At 43.1% G+C, this 19,134-nt stretch overlaps 2 protein-coding genes across 4 annotated transcripts in view; both read left to right on the top strand.

Moving 5' to 3' along the window:
- The first annotated feature begins 2,462 nt into the window (after nt 1–2,462).
- Nucleotides 2,463–10,131, top strand: acbd3 (acyl-Coenzyme A binding domain containing 3). Of its 2 annotated transcripts, none has more exons than XM_079180501.1 (8): nt 2,463–2,752; nt 3,828–3,969; nt 4,278–4,418; nt 4,530–4,688; nt 4,922–5,096; nt 5,312–5,558; nt 6,511–6,798; nt 7,677–10,131. In XM_079180501.1, exons 1-8 carry the CDS (start codon nt 2,485–2,487, stop codon nt 7,889–7,891), a joined length of 1,635 nt encoding a protein of 544 aa, XP_079036627.1. In that variant the 5' UTR covers nt 2,463–2,484; the 3' UTR covers nt 7,892–10,131. The 2 variants fall into 2 exon arrangements, with proteins under 2 accessions (XP_079036627.1, XP_079036626.1); XM_079180500.1 differs by having other exon boundaries at nt 2,466–2,752; nt 4,922–5,099.
- A 1,379-nt stretch (nt 10,132–11,510) lies between these two features.
- Nucleotides 11,511–19,134, top strand: part of nhsl1b (NHS-like 1b) — a 92,838-nt gene continuing 85,214 nt past the window's right edge. For both annotated transcript variants that reach the window (XM_079180789.1, XM_079180787.1), the window contains exon 1: nt 11,511–11,968. In XM_079180789.1, coding sequence (XP_079036915.1) covers nt 11,650–11,968 — 319 coding nt within the window. In that variant the 5' untranslated portion in view covers nt 11,511–11,649. The remainder of the gene's footprint in view (nt 11,969–19,134) is intronic.

Genomic DNA, 19,134 nt, shown 5'->3' with positions numbered 1-19,134 from the left:
GATGTGTAGGAAATTGTGCTTCCTGCCCCCTTTCAGCTCCAACAAAGTTAATCTCAATACACAAACCCCAGTTCTAGAGTACCCAGGATTAAGTGCTTGTTATTGAATGGCTCACCTTCATTTGATTTAGAGGAGGGGGATCAAGCCGAGAGGCCAGGTAACACCACAGACAGACTAATTTGTTCACACATATTTGGACAAGAATAATCTTTAATGGTACTTTTAGTGAGAGTCTATGCTCATTTCATCAACGAATTTGTTATAGTGAAATATTGTGCTTACTTGGGCAATTACGGTTCAATTTCATGCATCATATTTATTTACTTTGGGTGTGGGGCGACATCATTGCAATACAACGTGATTCCCAGACTTGTTACCACATCCTCATTCATATGATTTATGGGATGCAGCTGTAACTGGGTTAAAGTCATCCTGGAGTAGATGTTATGTGTTTAGCATTAAACTATCATCCTCCTGAAAGAGACCTGTAACATGGACCTAAAAAGAAAAACACCAGAGGTTTTATTTCTGGTTATTTTTCTTGCTGGTCTCTGTGGGAAAATTACTTGACAGCCCTTGTGTCATTTCACATCCACAAACGCACTTATTGATCTTTGTACTTTGACACATACAGCATTGTTTAGGTCGGACGTGCTTGTTGGTGGAGACGTTCGCAGTTCACAGGCTGCTTTGTCTGGGCCCCTAATTGGGTATTGCCTGTGTTCACAGACCAGATTGCTATGCTAAAATCAGGCTGTAGGCCTATTTCCTGATTCCTTTTGTAATATATGGACGGTGACAATGTTTCCTGAAAGGTAACCGCGGATCATGGAATGAACATTAAATGCCTCGTACATCCATCTGTGTCCACAAAGCTCTTGAGTTATGACCAATGAAAAGTATGAATACAGCATTAATTGTAATGTACTTTTACTTCCAGTGTTTGTATTTAGTAATAACCTTCAGCTTGGTAGCCCATGATATCAATTTGACATTTGAATTAAGTTAAAAGAATGCAGTTCTGCATTGATTCATGCCGATATATTGTAGTTAACAGACTGCACTTTCAAACATCAAACAGTAAAAACACGTTGGGATTTCTACTGGCCATTTACAGTTGGCAGCTCACGCTGTAGACACAGACAAAAGCATGTTCACACCTTTTAAGCCTGACCACCGTTTAACCCTCAGTTGGACCTGACCACTATACATTCAACCTGTAGACAGACAGGCACATTATCCTCACAAGTTTGCAGGTTTGTGTTAAAATGGCAGCTGTCTTATGGGCCTCTTTTTGAGTTTGTTCCTTTGTGTATTTGAGGGATGATTTAAGGAGTAATAGTACATTCATAGTTTCCTAATGAAAATGTGGGCTCAGTATAAAGGTGCATTGATCACAATCAAAAGTTAAGTGTGATGATTGTTGCTGTGTGTACTCTTCTAAACCCAGATAAGCAAATGTTACTGCAATTAAGTGTATTTATATTAGAGCTGGGTCGATAAATGGTCGGGCTGTATTGAAATGCCAAAGATATGTTTGAGGTCATTTAGAAAGACTATCTCCATTACATTGTTTGTCCACAATGTGTCCACCAGAAAGTTTATTTTTCAGCTTTAAAAACCAAATTTAACAGATTGTTATTGTTTGCGTTTATAGAAAAACGACTACCAGGGAAAATGGCTTCATCTTAAAAATGTATATTGTTATCAGCGGGTTAAGGTTAGGGTTAACCCTAACCATATAGACAGGAACTGTCCTTTGTTTGAGTTGTATTTGTCTTTTGTGCTATATTTTAAAAATAATTTTAATAAACAGAAATCCATCCAACCCCACCATTCCACTAAAGGGATAACTTGACAAGTCATCGTTTTGAAAACTTTTTAATAGTTTTTTTTATGTTTGTGATTTTATTGACTTCACGTGTTCTATGTTTCAACTGGTTACAAGACAACTAACCCCTGGTTGTCATATTAACCATTGAGGTAATTATTTGCTTTTTCCACAAATGTATTAAAAAAAATACTCAGTACATGTACAGACAAAGATGAATGTCAATCCTTCAGCAGTAAAAAGATCACAGGACACCAAATGTTATGACATGACATATGTGTGTGTATATATTACAGGGCTATTACATGCAGATTTTCACTATAACTTAGTAGAAACAGAACTAAATCAAAATTAACAATGACAAATTTACCATTTTGCTGTGTGAATATTTTCAGAGTAAAATAATGTTAATTACAAATAACATTACTGTATATATCTTGTTGTTCTCATATACATATTATTTGGAATATATATGTAAATAGACTCAGTCCCATGTGTAAAATAAATAAAAACTAATCTGTAAATATGTCTCTTATCGGTTAAAGCGTCGTCATTATTTACATCGAAGAAGAAGAAGAAGAAAAAAAATCTCCCGGAACTTCCGCCAAATTTAAACGGAAGTAGGTACGTGGCCGCTTCAGCTGACAGTCTACATGATGGCGACAGAGGTTCAGAGCGGCGACCTCGACAGTGCTACTTCCAGCCGGCTCGAAGTTTCCATCGATGGCCTCACCCTCAGTCCAGACCCGGAGGGCGAGCAGACCCGGGTCGAGGAGCCGGACCCGGACCCCGCGGAACCCGACACCGACACGTCGGATGCCGCGGGAGGCGAAGATGGAGAGACGGCAAAATCAGCCATAGAGAGGAAATGGGGCTTTCCTTTGCTGGAGCTCTACGGAATGGGCCTTAAATTTTTCAAAGGTATTTTGGCTTTTACCCTAATCTCAAGGCTTCAACGTATACAAGCAGCTTAACGGTAACGTACCAACCGATACATTGGGAGACGAATCGCTCGCTTGGTCGAGGTTAGCCGTTAGCTAACGTTAGCTCGTAACGTTAGCTGTCACTGTCAGCCTCAACGTTACATTTACCACATAGCTAACGAGTGCTATCAGGATGCTAGCTGGTCGTTAAAGGGTGAAATAAGCACTTGTCCACTTGTGTCTATGTGTGGCCTGACGGTATTTTCATCCGGTTGTTTGCATGGTGTTGTCTACTTTGGGGAGAATAACCTGCGACTGCTCCATCAACTAATGTAGCCCAAAAAAAAAAGAAGCTATGAGCTATCAAGCTAACAGAGTGGTGGCTCATAGTGATTTGTTTGGGAGCTTTAACACGCCCTGTTGTGCCATTTGAAGAGGCTGAAAGGAGCCTGTGCGCCATTTGCTTCACAGACTCGTCTCTGATGAATTATACGCTGACCGGTTACCATTGTGCTGAAGGAGTGGGTATAATACCGGTTCCATAGTCTCAAATCGACGGGTTTGAAAACAGGCTCTACAGGGCTGTATGACCAGTGGCCTGTTTTACTGCCTGCCTGCTCATATCCATATATCCATAGACCACTCCCATGCTGCCACTCCAACAGGAAATCCAATAAACATACAGAACACATCCTGAACACTTGTTTAACACTGGACATTTGCTCTGTTCTTGGAGCAAAGCACTTGTGATGACTGTGCAAACTGGTTTGGGCCTGGTAGCCACTCTGTGTGATAGTAATCTGTGCTTTTGTTTTTTCTAGTCAGTTAGGGTTGGTCCTGTGTAACTTGTTTTGTATACTGTCCGATCCTTGCCTCGCCTCGGGTGAATGTTTCAATGTGATTTGAAGTCCTCTTGCCATGAGGATTTTATGAAGTGTTAAAAGAATATGATCCCCTTTTATGCTTCTACTGCTACTACTGTGTTGTACTAAAACACAGAGCTGTGTTGTAGTATGTACAAAAAAAAAAATACACTAAATGCAAACGCGTTGCTTCCACGTTGCTGCTCTCAGATAAAGATGGAAAGGCCTTCCACCCGACCTATGAGGAGAAGCTTCGGCTGGTGGCTCTGCACAAACAGGTGTTACTGGGGCCTTATAATCCGGACGCTTCACCGGAGGTCGGCTTCTTTGATGTCCTGGGCAACGACCGCAGGTAACCCGAGCACACATCTGTGGGGGTGTGTGTGTGTGTGTGTGTGTGTGTGTGCGTGTGTGCCAGAGGGTATGAACTTTGAAATCTGGAAATAAACCAGCAATTTAGTGTGTCCGTATAGTCCATTAAACACTTGTGCTGTGCTTGTAATTCCCTTTTGATGTAAAGTAGCTTGTTTCACGGACACACTTTCAAATGTTATGTTCTTAAGAAGCAATGGTTGTTACAAACGCTACCAGTTTAAAAACTCTTGTTTCGCTATTGTAAAAACAATAACATCTCACAGAGAAGTCTCCCTGTGTGTGCAGGAAAGAGTGGGCCTCCTTGGGTAACCTGGAGAAGGAGGACGCCATGGTGGAGTTTGTCAAGCTGCTGAACAAGTGCTGTAACCTCTTTGCTCCCTACGTCACCTCGCACAAGATCGAAAGGGAGGAGCAGGAGAGGAAACGGTGAGGCACTTTGACTTCAGTTCCCCCGAGGAAAACACTCTTTAAGTACAGACTCTGTCTCGAGTTTGTCATATTTTTATAACGTCCTCCGTTACGTTGCTCTTCCCCCAGGAAAGAAGAAGAGGAGCGCCAGCGGCTGGAGGAGGAGGAGAGGGAACGACAGAGGCAGGAGGAGGAGAGACGGAGGCTTGAGGAGGAGGAACGGCAGAGGAGAGAGGACGAGGAAAGGAGACAGGCAGAGGAGGAGAGGCTACGGATCGAGCAGCAGAAGTATATACAATGCACTTGCAGTACATCAAAATGACTTCTACACGATCATCGCATTTCCCTGACATTCATATCTATATTCTACCTGGAGCAGGCTCAGCTGAAACCTGTTCCACAGAAGATATTTCTTACACTCTATGTTAAAATCCTGCAATTTCCCGCTGTCCGCCATTGTCTCCTCTCAGTTTCCTGCATTTCCTTCCTCACCAACTCTGCCCCCGTCTCCTATTTCCCAGACAACAGATCATGGCGGCGTTGAATGCTCAGACAGCAGTGCAGTTCCAGCAGTATGCTGCCCAGCAATACCCCAACAGCCCGGAGCAACAGCTGGGCCTCATCCGGCAGCTCCAGGAGCAGCACTACCAGCAGTACATGCAGCAGCTCTACCAGGTCCAGCTGGCCCAGCAACAGGTAGTATGTAATCAATAACCGAGGCATAGATGTTTATAGATTTTCCTGCAGTTAATGGGGGAAGCTTAGGTATTGGCAACATCTTCTGTCAAAGACACAAAGTAAATTGAAAACAGTAATGGGCCAACAGCTTCGTAGAAACATAACATTTTTGGTTTATGTCCCTAGTTTGGATTTCAATGCGTTGACTCAGTTTTGTCTTCCTTTCGTCCCAGGCGGCCTTACAGAAGCAGCAGATGCAGGCGGACTCGATGGTCCAGGGCACCCTTGAATCTAGCGGCTTCAGTGGCGGGGAACCCATCCCCGCCTCGGCAGCAGTACCGCTGTGTGCCTCTTCACCACCTACGAGTGAGGAAACCCCGACAGTCAACGGAGGCCAGTCGGACTCGTACTCGGAGAGCATGGACAGGGACCCGGAGCCGGAGCCGGCAGAGGAGGTCTCAGAGAACGGGCCTTTATTAGGTTGGTGGGCCGGAGATGTTTCTCATTTAAAACCCTTAAGCCATCTTGAGTTGACTTCATGCAGAAGTGATCTACAGATCTATCTTTCCTCATTGTGTAGCTGAAGGCTACAGCACAGAGAGGGAGCGCTCTCTGTCAAACAAACAAAGCTTTACAGGAAACTTGAAACCTGATTTGTTGATGTGACCTGGAGGGCAGAGAGGAGAAGGGCTGGAACAAGTGATACCTGATAGTATGCTGGTTTAGGTGTGATGCAACCACACATTCTGCTTACAGAAGAGAAAACAGTCCCACCAGAAATGAACACGGCCTTGGTCTGCTTCCAAAACATACATCCTGAGCCAAATAATTCACCGTGGCTGGCTGCTCACTCAAAGCAATGTTTTAAGGGTAGATTGACGGATCGCTGGGTCTGCAAAAAACAGCTCTTTGCCATTGGTCACATGTACATATATTCACATATTTATACACATTCTCTGAGGCTAAAGTGGTACATTTATAACAGACACATCACCATTTTTTCTTGTGAATGTATGACTTTACACTCAGAGAATATTCTTCTTTTTTTTCTTGTAAATTTACCAAAATCTCTGAGAATATCAGTGTTTTTTTTCTCATACATTTCCCACTTTAATCTCTGAGGTTTTTTCTCTGAATCTTTATAATTATTATTTTTTTGTAATACCTACAATGGCCCTAACTCAAAACTTCCTGCAGATATTTCACATTAAAAGACTGTTTGGAGAGGAAGGTATTGTGCACTTTCAGCAAAGTAGAAAAACTCAAAGCAGTAGAGTGCTAAGAATGCCGTAGCTCTGTTGCTGTATTGATGGAGTTGGTGCTGTGGAAAATGTTATCTTTAATATTGTGCGTGGTCCCTCACAAGTAAAGGTAGACTGCATTAGCAGATTGTCTTAGATCGTAATACGTCTCTTCTCCCTTTTCATCACAGCCGACTCCCCACCAGTCATAGCAGCTCCCTCCATGTGGACACGGCCACAGATCAAGGACTTCAAGGAGAAGATCCGCCAGGACGCAGACAGTGTGATCACAGTGGGGCGCGGGGAGGTGGTGACGGTGCGAGTGCCCACCCACGAGGAGGGCTCTTACCTTTTCTGGGAGTTCGCCACGGACTATTACGACATCGGCTTCGGGGTCTTCTTCGAGTGGACGGACGCCGCGTCCGCCGCGGTCAGCGTGCACGTGTCGGAGTCCAGCGACGAGGACGAGGAGGACGAAGGTGAGGTGTGGGTGGGAGGTCTGTGTGAATACGCCGGCAGTGTTTCGAATGCAAATATTTCTCAGGTGTCGCAGCAACGCCCGGCTTGTGAAAAAACAACAACGAAAATGATGTCGTTAAGGCTCTCCTTCCGTAATGTGTTTATTATTATTATTATGTAAACAAAAGAAATCTGCAAAACATACTATTTTTCCAAGAATTGAAAATATAAATATAAAAGAGTACTGATGGGTCATGATTAGGCTCAGGGCCGTTTACTATTGGATTATATACACCACATACTCATACTACAGATTTCTGTTGCTTAACTCATCAGTCAATGTCGATATGATTAACTAGTTTTTCAGACATTATATTCTTATCTCGAGTTCAGAGCTCGCCTACGCCATAGTTAAACATCCCATAGCCCTCCCTTTGGAGGAGGAAGTCCTGCTGGTGTTCTTTGGTGGAAGCCAGAGCAGTAGTGTGAAAAGAAAGGAATTGTGGGAATTAAATGTTGATGAGATGAATGGCAGTATTGTGTACAAATTAGTCTTTTGCAGATTATACCAGTCCTTCTAAACTTCATTTCTCACTGTCTGCTGGAGTAGCAGTTGTGTATTTATGTTTAGTGCCACAACACTATACTTATACAAGAGATTGTGTCACAGTTTTCTTTCTTTTTGCTACGATGCAAGTTTAGTTAAAAACAATATATAAGTAAGATAATCTGATCCCTAAAGGGGTTTCAGATGGTGTAATGTTTATCCGTATTATATGGCATTATATTTGTGCCTCACTCATAGGTACTCCGTGGGATTTTATTATTTTATGCAAATCTGTGTTGAGCTCAAAATAGATTGTAAAGTAGACTGTAAACATTGTCCTCGCGTCCTCAGGTGAACCTCCCAGCGAGGAGGAGAAGGCGAAGAAGGAGGCGGGAAAGCCCCAGGTGGATGAGATTGTGCCGGTGTACCGGCGGGACTGTCATGAGGAGGTGTACGCCGGCAGCCATCAGTACCCCGGCCGCGGAGTCTACCTGCTCAAGTTTGACAACTCCTACTCACTCTGGCGCTCCAAGAGTGTTTACTACAGAGTCTACTACACCAGATAAGCCTGAATACAGACGCAGGGGAGCCAAGGAGTGTGTATGTTCATATATATATATATATATATATATATATATATATACACACATATATACTGTATATATATTTGTGTATATATATTATATATGTGTGTGTGTGTTTGTGTTTGAAGGAAAAAGTGATACCAGATCTATTCTGGACAAAACCACCAGAGGGTGACAAAGAGACTCATCTGAAGCCCTAGTTTGGAGATTGGACTAACATGTATGTACTGTTTGTGTATGCGTGTCTTAAGACACACCCACGCTAGAGTCTGACATCGAGCCCTTGGAAGAGGAGTGTGTGTATTCCTGTTGTATTTTCACCACCTGTCCTCGCTGCGCTCGCATAAGACCAAGCTGTAGGACTTCTTTCTCTCTCTCTCTCTTTTGTATTGTTTTGACCTCTTCTGTCATCCCAGCCCAGCCCAGCACTGTCCAACGTGGCCTCGTGGCTGCTTCTGCCCCGGGTGACGCTTTCGTAAAACCACGTTAAGAGGGAAAACCCGGCGAGTCCAGTACTCTTTAGAGAGCTGACGTTTCCCCGTTTGGTGGTACTGGTGGTGGTTTTATCCCACAAGAACACAGACGATGTCGAAAAAAATCTGATTATATTGCTAATGTGCTTCATAACACTATGCCTCTGTTCCGCAGGGCGCTTCTGGTCTCACACACACACACACACACACACATTAAAAACACCATCATACGCAAACTTAATCATCTTTTTTTGTTGTACAACAGTAGTCCGTTGTTCTCCTCCCTCGCCACCATACATGGGTTAAGACCTGAGGGGATATTTAGGGGAAGCCGGGGCTCCTTTTGGTTTATTCTCACACCAAAACATCTCTCACCTTTTTTATTTCTTCTATTCATATTTTTATTTAATGGAGTCTACTGGCAAAAGGTATGGAGGACGGGTAAGAAGTCACTCCATGGTTTGGAGTGAACTCCAAATAGAGTCCTAAGTCTTTAAAGGAGTGAGTATCGAATAACATGCACAAGGAGCGGTAGGCCACCGGGCTTTACGTACGTCTCGGTGCGCGATAAGGAATAAACAAACAGTTACTCAATGAATATTTGTCCCTTTTCTTCTCCTGTGTGTCCGTTTCCTACATGACTGATTACATCAACTGTCCTTTGCTCATCAATTCGTCATGATAGGATCAAGAATACAGGGGTTCGTATTCTGACAGATGTTATATTAATATTTCCCAGGAGGGTTTTGTGTTCATCACTCTGCGTGTTTGGAGATGCTGTACTCGGTTCTGACACACGACGACACTTCACAATAAAAATGTTTTGGAGGTCAAGGCACACTGTTACATCTCTGCAGCGCTCACTACTCCAAATCCAATGCTCATAATCCAGTGTTGCTGCTCTGTTTTGTTCTTCCTGGTTTGGATTAACTCAAAATGTCATCTCAAAAAAAAAAAAAAAGGAGTCATGAATAAACGGAGATGATTCTTTTTGTGTCTGTGGGGACATGGTTGCTTACTGAAATCACTTGTTTTCAACTTTTCTAAGTTCATTTGCATACTTTAAGATTAATTCTGTTCAGTTGCACATGATTTATGTATAATGCTCTGTGTACCTACCACACAGGTACACTATGAGCAGTGTGTGTGTGAGATGTGTTCAGTAGGCGTCATCACGTCACCGAGCTGTGTTTGTACATTGTTGTGTGTCTGCAACCGAACTTTAAAGACGGAGGCGGAATAACTTGCAAGTCAAGTAATCCTGCAATGTCCCTGCCGAGTCAGAGTTCGTCATATTATTTAACAATTAGAGGCCACTCCCATCCATTCAGTGCGTCGTGTAACAAAATGTCACGGTGGCTTCAGAAAGTTCCCATATGTTCTGATGGGCGATGTTGTCTTAAAGTTTGTTATTGCTCACCAAAACGGTTTGAGTTGACTTGTTCGAGCCTTGTATGTAAATAATTCTATAAAGGAGTTTATGTTTGGGTTTTTAGATGTGGAAGAAGGCTATGGTTTTGAGAATCAATGCACTGTAAAATATGGTGAATGAGATATATGTGTACAATTTACCCCGAATGAAAGTCCAGAACGAGTAGGAAAGGATAAAGCTGTACCACTCTATTGACACGACAGACGGAAAAGCTCATCTTTTTGTATTGTTTTGACTTGTTTCCATCTCTTATGAGTTGCAAGATCTTTTTTTGGGGGGCATATATTTAATCTTGATTAAACTTATGTTCATCTCTAGTTTGTTTGCTTTTGTTTTTATTATTTTAATTTTGTATGATGATTTTAATCTGCCTAAAACAGATACAAAATAATGACTAATGCTGCTCCAGGCTTGTATTTTGACATAAAAAGAAGATTTATGAAAGATAAATGTTACTTTCATTGTGTTTAACGAGCTAAGTGGAAGACCTCTTTCAGTTTTCAGGTGATCACATTTAAACAGAGGAGGCAGAGGCAGTGTGAGAGCACTGGTGGTGTCCTTGGAACAACGGAACCCTATTTAGTTCCTTTTTCCTCTGGTGGGGAATGTGTCATCCTCCTGTCGGACACATTTTGTGCTGAGGTAAGAAGAAATGCGGACGTTACTCAACGTGTAACAGGATAACGGTCCCATCCACCTCGCCTTCACATGTTTTTCCATGATGCACATTGGATGTCACGATGTTCAACATGTTTGCAATCTCAAATATTGAGTAATTGTTGCAGCAGCGTACAGACAAGCAGGAGAGGATTTTGAGTAAAGAGAAAACATTGATAGTTCATGTATCTCACGAGGCACCTCTGAAGTTGCAGTGTTCACATGAAGACACCAGGTGTCACAATAAATACCTCAAACTAGTGTAATTTAGCAAACTGGAATCACATCAGTACAAGAACAGGTAACATTCATGTTTATTTACCTTTTTAATCCATCTAAGGTAACGTTACATTTATTGTCATTGTACAACAAATTTGAGTGACAAAATGCAGTCTAGTCACATATTGTTTCATAAGAAAATACACGAACACAATAAACACTATCATATTATTTTTTAAGATACTCCAAAAGATAGATGGCTTGAAAAATATTAGGAAGGGTTTTATGGGTTCAGTGAGTATTTAACGTTAGTTTCCGTGAAATGATTAGCTTTATTATGGAGAGACATAATAAAGTCCAGCCAGAACCTCTTACCTAAAATGATTATTATTTGTTAAAAATCTAATTAATCCCGAATGATTATTACACAATATGGTTCATAGAGCGTGAATTAAACGGTGACTTTAGCCTGAAACTCATAACTTCTCAGCTTGTTAGCAGCCTCAGTCACTCCGGTTCAATCTGGAGGAAGGAGTCCGGTCCATGTTTTCCATCAGACCGCTGGACTGACTTCGGTGGGAGGCAGGTAAAGTCTCCTGTAGACCGGGCTCCGGTTCCACTTGCTACAGGTGGTTTGTAGTGTTTTCCGGGCTTTTTATTAGTTCTCTCCCTTACTTTTCCTTCTGTTTTTTTTTTGTTTCCTCTTTTCGCTCCAGCCTGCTCTCTGTCTGGTTGAATTTGAATAGACTTTGGGAGGCAACGTCTCCAGCGTACAGCAGCACAAAGTCTCATGCTTTTGAAAGACGAGAATATGGCGGGATTGAAGGACTCCACTGCCTCGCTAATAGCAGCGGCCAAATGACGGTGATGCGTCTTGGATTTAGTTTTGTTTTTAAAGCTGTAAAGGTTTTTGCGCGAACAGTTTTCCGTCCTGCAGGAGTTATTGGTATGATATAAACATGCCCTTTCACCAGAGGACCATCGAGCCGCGGCATGTTGGGAGGTTATCCGCGAGGGATGGCTGGATACCGAGGGAAGAAACCGGGAGACGCAAACTGCGGAAACCCGTGTTGTTCTCGTCTCTGGACGAGGTCGGCTGTCACACGTTGACCAACATAATACTCCAACTTTCCGACCTTTCTCGACATGCCTGCGACATCTTTCTGGGCATCGAGATGCAGGCGGGGATGGTGTTCAGAAGATCCTGCAGGATTCAGGGGCGGCTGCAGAAGCTGCAAGTTGAAGTCCGCAAGTTGGATCCCAAGACAACCAAAATCCGTAAGTTTGCAGTGGCAACGAAATAACATGTTGATCCGCAGCATGAGAACTAAGAGTACATTTCTACATATCTGGACCCCCATAGCAATACCATAACGTGAATAATTAAACCAGAGGAGTCATAATAAACTTCTAAATGGGACCCATAGATATGTAATGTGTGTATTGATTAATTCCAGATATAACTAGATAAAAAGCGTTTTCATTGAAGACTCCTGCCTTTTGAATGAACCTGCATCTGGAGTTGTGTTACTTGTGAAACACAGTCGTTGGTCTGTGGAGAGATGCTGGTTTGGGTTCATGGTGATCTGTCACACTTCCATTGAAAGAAGCAGCAAGGAGTGACCGGTGACACACGGCTGCGTTTGTCTTGATGCAGACTGATGTTAATAATAATAAAGGGTGTCGAGTCCCGTCAGAGATGATGGATCTCCTCCCAAACGGTCTCACCATCTGTGTTCAGGTCTTCAAAGGCTCCAGAGATCACAGGAGGCCTCTCCAGCAACCCCTTGTGCTGTTTTATGCACGTCAACAAAGTTGCTCAACTGAGAGAAAGAATGGGAAATCAATTCCCATTTGCTGCAGCGCGTGCTGACTTTTGTTGTGATTTGTTTTGCTGCCCTTGTAGAGCTGCCTCCTGTAGTCACACACTGTTATATATTAACTCAGACTGTGGCCACCGGGCCCGGCAAGATTGAGAGATAAGCCTGTCTGTTAGTCTGCTCTGATAGCAGAGCCTTTTAAGTGATATGCTTCTTTATACCACTGCTTCCTTTTTAATGGGTTGTTATGTGGTACGGTGTAAACATAGTAGTTGAGGGATTGAGGGTTTCCCCCATTGATTAGCTGCTTGGCTTCTTTTGTTTATTCAGAGTTTGCCTCAGAAATATGTTGCACAGTAGGATTCAGAAGGCGAGCCCAAATTCTTCTGAGCGTCGGTGACGGGAGGAGGATTTAAGTCCTGAGTCACCGCTTTTTGTTCCCTTTTTACTTTCCTGCTGCCCATCTATTCACTCTGCCTTTGGTCTGACTGTGAATCACACACACACACACGCACACGCACACACACACACAGAGATTCAAAAACTGGTTGCAGGGAAACGATAAGCTCAGCAGACAGTTCCCAGACACAAATGAATGTGATGTACGATGAGCAATGGATTGAACTCACACACACACACTTACACAGACACACTTACACAGACACACTTACACAGACACAGACACACTTACACAGACAAACACAGACTGATACTCCATCAAGCTGTTTCTAGGGGGCACCCGCTACGTGACAGCTACCAGACATTTAACTAATCCCCCCCCAGGTGTTATCGCATGGCATGACTCGGCTGCTCCTAGTGTTCTGTACCTGTTGAAGCTTCGGCGCGGTACTAGGTGGGGTTGGGAGTTCCTTTTTGAAGTCATTCGCTCAATCACTCGGTGGAGGCCAGCAGCTGAGGACAAGGTGTGAGAGAGCAGCCTGGAATGCGGTGTGTTACCGAGCTATCCGTATAGTTACCAGCTCCCACGTAGCCCCAACGCCAGCGCAGAGTCTACAGAAGCACTGGCTTCAGATTCATTGCGACACATGTGTGTCTGCTTGACTCCTAACGCTTTTCCACACAAACACCTGTCAAAAAAATGCCATTTGATGAACCCCCCCACCACCCCCCCGGCATTACTCGAGGATTTGAAACGTGTCAAAACACAGAGCAGCTGGTGGAGTTGTTTTGAATGAGTATTCAAATCAAAGTTAACATGTAGTGCAGAAACAAAGCATCCATAGAGCTCTGCTTCTTGTACGTCTGGTATGCGGGTTTTAACTTCACATTTGATGCGACCTCATGACACATCGCCTTTACGGGATTTGACCAGGCCCCAAAGACAAGTATTGCATAACCATGTCCTCAGTATAGTTTGCATGTAAACATTTAACTGTGACCGGTCACTCTTTTGTCTTCAACTACTGTGGGTTAGGATTCCTACTCTAACCTCAGGTCAGAGATGGATCATGTTACTGGTGAGGGGCCGAAAGAGGGGCCCCTGTATGCTGGGCGACTGACATTGAGGGAAGGGCGTAGTGAGTGTGTGTGTGTGTGTTTAGTGTCTCGTCTTGTTTGTCTGCCTGTGCAGTCAAAGTAATCATCAGGAGCGGTTTGAACAGGGACATGATAGGCAAATGTGTGTATTTTGTGTACTGTGTCATGCTTCTGTTAATCCATTTGTGCTGAAGTCCCGCTCAGCAGGTCAGAGGTCATTCTGTCCGGCCTCAGAGGGGAACACCTGACACTCATGAGTCAAGAGTTTAGATAAAGTCTAGTTTGGGTATCTGCTGCTGGCCGACAAGAGTCAATCTATGTTGGATGAATCGTAAAGCTACAATTGGAAGAAAAAAAAAAAAAAGCAAACATTAATTTGCGTCATCCATTGGTGGTGGTCTTGTGTTTTGAAAATAGCCAAACAATAAACGAGCTTTGGCCATAGTGTTGACACTTCTATGCATTAAAACAATAACTCATAAGAGGAGCTGAAGGAGGAGCGCATGGACCCGGGCACAGTCAGGGGACAGACGGCAACACGAAAGCCAGATTTTGCTGTGTGAGGAAAATGTGTTTTTAGCAGTAGCATTAGCTAGCTCACCAGGGTATTTTCCATAATTTCACGTCACATTCACATTTTGATTGTAGCAATTTTTTTTTTTGATACTGTTAGAATTTTGACGCAGATTGTTTTTGGTTGCCAAACAATACGATCTGAAAAAAACCCGCTTTTGATTGACGATCAAAGATTTCATCACATTTCTCTCCCGGTTGTCAACTTTTGTCTGGGACGGCCACAAATTGCACCGCCTGAAGGGCCTATAATGGAGGACTTCTTATCCACTGGGTTGAATAGGGAGCATGCTATTTTAATATTAAAAGTAGGTCAAACTAGTTGAAGGTTAATTGGAGTTAGAAGAGACTTAACGGGCCTCCCAGTCAGATGTCTTGATGCCTTCTAGCTACCTGCTGCTGTGGGGCTCAGACCAACAAAAAAAAAAGAAGACAATTTGGACACATGCTTCCAGCTGCCCTGCTAATGTCCTCAGTCAATCTTCCTCTCACAGACACACATGCAAACGGCCCGTACGTTCCTCTCAGCAGTCAGTTATTAATAGAGGTATGTCTTTCATCTGTAGCATGCCATCATCGTTAGTGTGTGTTGCTATGTTCAAGAGCTTCTCAAGGGCCTGTGTGTGTGTGTGTGTGTGTGTGTGTGTGTGTGTGTGTATGTGTGTGTGTGTGTCTGTGCATGGACACATACACATTCTTGGCGTGTGCGTTGATGGACATATTTCGGCTCAGACTGGAACCACACTGGCCATGAATGTTTGTGCATAAACAATGCGATTAAGTAATGACGCTAATGAGACCCAAGTTATGTCCCTTATCACTTAACAAATAATAACAAAGCACTGCAATGCCTAGATAAACTAATTGCTGTTTATCGTTTTTTAACTATCAGTTTTTCCTGTTTGTCACACACACACACACACACACACACACACACACACACACACACACACACACACACACACACACACACACACACACACACACACACACACACACACGCAGTCCTGTTTATCGCACCTCAACTCTCCCCCGTCACTATTCACTCAGGCCCGCCATGGTCGCCTCCATTCATGGATACAGAGCAGTCATTACACAGCCAGAATCCATAAGTCAGTTCCCACAGGGCTCGTTCCAGCGAGGGGAGCCTGGCCTGGTTCTAGGGGGTCAACCTGGTCCCATGAGGAACAAAAGAGACGGGTCGGGTCAGAGAGAAAAAGTGAGGAAAAACTGTGAAAAACGAGTGGGGAAAGGGCGGACAAGTGAAGGGATTTTGTCATTGAACTGCATCTGACTTGGACTGTGTGTTTGTGTGTGTGTGTGTGTGTGTGTGTGTGAGTGTGTGTGGTGTATACATACTACCACCCTCTCTCACGCCTCTATGCAGACCGCCCAAGATGTAGACGCAGCCCTGGCAAGGGCACAAAAAGGAGTGTTGGGGGAGTGAAATGCATGGGAGAAAGTGTTGGTTAGGAGTAATAACGTGTTGTTATTAAACCTCTCTTGCCGATTTGTATTTGTACACACTTGCATTTTCTTCATCAGTCTGTTCGAGTTAACGTCATATTTAATGTCTCGACTCCAGCTGCCTCTGCTCAGCGCGGTCTTACAGTTCCTCCGCTTAATAGAACTAAATCTGTCAAAGACTTCTTTGCTCTTGATGGCAGTGAAGTTAATAAGAAAATGGCTAAATGTAGAGTTGTGTGTGTGTGTGTGTGTGTGTGTGTGTGTGTGTGTGTGTGTGTGTGTGTGTGTGTGTGTGTGTGTGTGTGTGTGTGTGTGTGTGTGTGTGTGTGGTGTGTGTCTGCCCTGGTTTGAGCAGTGGTGTTAAGCCTGTGCGGACTGCTAGGAAGTCTGTGAATACCAGATCACTCTCTGGTATTTGATCAGTTATTTCTGCCGGTATTAGATGATGACGCTCGGCTGCTTTTCAACATTTCACGGTCATTTCATGGCTTTATTTCATGGTTATTTTTGCATATAGTAGTAAGACTGAACTGTTTCTTTAGGTCAAGTCTGGGAGTATGACTTACATATACACAGTATGAAGTCTCTTTTATTTTGGCTGTCCTCAAAGAACACACGCGCGTGCCTATGGTCACACACTCAGAGGAGCCAGATCCAGTTGTGGCTACTGCAGAGTAAGCCAGGGTTTAACCAACATGTTCCTCCCACTGTGGTGACCTCTGCTTAGAGGAGGATCCAGACATGGTTTTTAATTTTCAAAAACACTCACAGTTAGATTTTGGATGTCCATAATAGCATTTATTCTAGTCAAAACTGTATCTCACTCATCAGAATGGTAATTAAAGATATCAAAAATAACATTGTTACTAAAAGAAGTTGTATTTTAAGATATCTACAACTTTGACTGTACTAGCAAATAACATGTAATAGCTAGATTGGATATGTATTGCAGATATCTGTAATTTTATTCCTTGTCAAAAAGAACATTTCAGATAACGACCATGATATTTTTCCTGTCCGCAATTGCCATTTCAGATTTCCACAACGTCATTTATTCAAAGAAGGATGACCTCGTTTGTCACTTTTCTTGTCTATTGGGCTTTTAATTCCAAATATTGCATTTTTCATATCTGAAGTGAGCAACTTTGGCATCTTCTTGTCTTTTTGGATATCCACAATACGTTTGTGGATACCTGCAATTGTTTCTAGTCATCATTCTAATAGTAGATATCTGAAATTGCATCATTAGTTGTCATAATGCCAGTTGTTGATATCCGTAATACACGTTTACTAGTCACAATGTATTTTGGATATTCAAAATAACCTCTGAAATAAAAATTCTGATGAGTAACAAGTGGATCGTAGATATTTGAAGTTTTTCCGAGTAAGAATTTTATTGCCGATGTCCAGAATAGGTTCATTAGGCTGTAAATGAGCCTTTCTTCTCTCTCCCAGCAAAACACCTTTTGCATTATTGCGTTAGAGTTATCTAGAGTCATCTAGAGATGTTGAATATATAATGTACAGTACATACACATTTCTGCTTGTGCAATTTGCATTAGCTGCATTACAACAGACGTATTCCATTACTGTTGAAGAACGGTGAAGTTGAAGAGTGCAAAGAGTTGTGGTCCAGATGTTACACAACTGTGGTTTTGGTATGACAAATAGCCGAATGTTCAGGGTCAGTTGCATTTCTACTAGAGAGCCAAACAAGAACTAAACTGACAGCAGAACAAAGGGGAGGACAGATGAGCCTGAGCTCTGCTTTGTTCCCAAACCTTTGACCAGGCAAATTACAAAAAAAAGACCAAATAGGCCTTCAGGGAGACCTTTTTATATTGTCATGCAACATCTGACAAAACATTGTGTTGTGTGTTTAAGTGAGTCTCTGTGCACAGATGTCACTAGATGTTTCAGCATATTCCATTGTCAGTCACTCTCCCTTTTTGCCTCAGCCTTCCCTCCCTCCCTCCTTCCTCTGTTTTAACGGCTCTTCCTCTCTCCCCTCTCTCTTACTCCCTGTCCTATATTCCTCTCCCTTTCTCTCTTCCTGTTGTTTCATATGGCTTCCAGACCTTTCCCCTCTCATCTCGGTCCATCCTCTGCACTTTGATGTCCGCCCTCACACTGTCACAACAAAGACGAGGCCCCTGCTCGCTCTTTATCTTTCCCTCTCGTACGATGTTTTTGTCTCGCTCTGTACATTTCTCTCGTCTTATCTTTCCAAAGAATGCATTATCAAGTAAGATTTGCCTGTAATCTTATGTGTTCGCCTACATATATATCTGTTCAGGGCCACTCAATAAGTGACACTGTAGGCATGTTTTGGTGTCTATTGTTTTTCTCAATTACAGGGAAGCCAGGAGGGCCGAGCAGGGCGGCTAAAGTCTGCAACTGGTTTTAGATAAAACGGTGTCGCATAAGAAAGAGAGACAATATACTGAATAGAAGAAATGTTTGTCAGTTTTACTCCACAGAAATCCACACACACACACACACACATTGCCTAATACTATTGTTTTCCACAGATGAAGGTCGTGGGTTACCGTTAACATCTGTAACATGCCTTTGTCTGTCCTTCAGGTTTACTTGGAGCAGACTTAGTAGAATTGCTAGAATCAATTTGAAGGAGCGAAATGATCCGATCTGATACATTTGGTCCATTTTGGGGAGAGTAATGTCCCCAAATGATTGTCAGCTAACTCGCGATGATGCGGTTGAAATCACGGACTGACGTCCACTCAGCCAGTGTGAGGCGCATTGTGTGATTTAGGTCACAACACGGTTGAGATCCGCCACTGTTCATTCTGCCAGCTGTTCATTCTTTTGGTATCTACAACAGAGGTTGTGATGCACCAAAGTTACCTCTTACTTCATAATCGTTGTCACACGTAGCCTGTTGCCTCTAGACTGGTTATATTCATGCTTTTCATGACAGTTATCCATTCTACAAATCAATGGCTGCTACTGAACAAATACCATCTTCATACAAAGCAGCAACGTAGGAGAAAGACCCAATGGCTGCTTTTCACTTTTCACAAAGGGACAGAGCTACACAACAACCGCTTTTGATGGCTGCGAAGG

Source organism: Pholis gunnellus (genome assembly GCF_910591455.1).
Source record: "Pholis gunnellus genome assembly, chromosome: 19".
Classification (NCBI taxonomy): Eukaryota; Metazoa; Chordata; class Actinopteri; order Perciformes; family Pholidae; genus Pholis; species Pholis gunnellus.
Note: the sequence above shows the minus strand (reverse complement) of the source record. Positions and strands in the feature narration are given on the sequence as shown.

Coding starts and splice junctions, on each gene's coding strand:
- acbd3 (XM_079180500.1), top strand. CDS start 2,485: ATGATGGCGACAGAGGTTCAGAGCGGCGACCTCGACAGTGCTACTTCC. Junction 3,970..4,277: donor GTCCTGGGCAACGACCGCAG/GTAACCCGAGCA, acceptor CTGTGTGTGCAG/GAAAGAGTGGGCCTCCTTGG. Junction 5,100..5,311: donor AGCTGGCCCAGCAACAGGTA/GTATGTAATCAA, acceptor CTTTCGTCCCAG/GCGGCCTTACAGAAGCAGCA.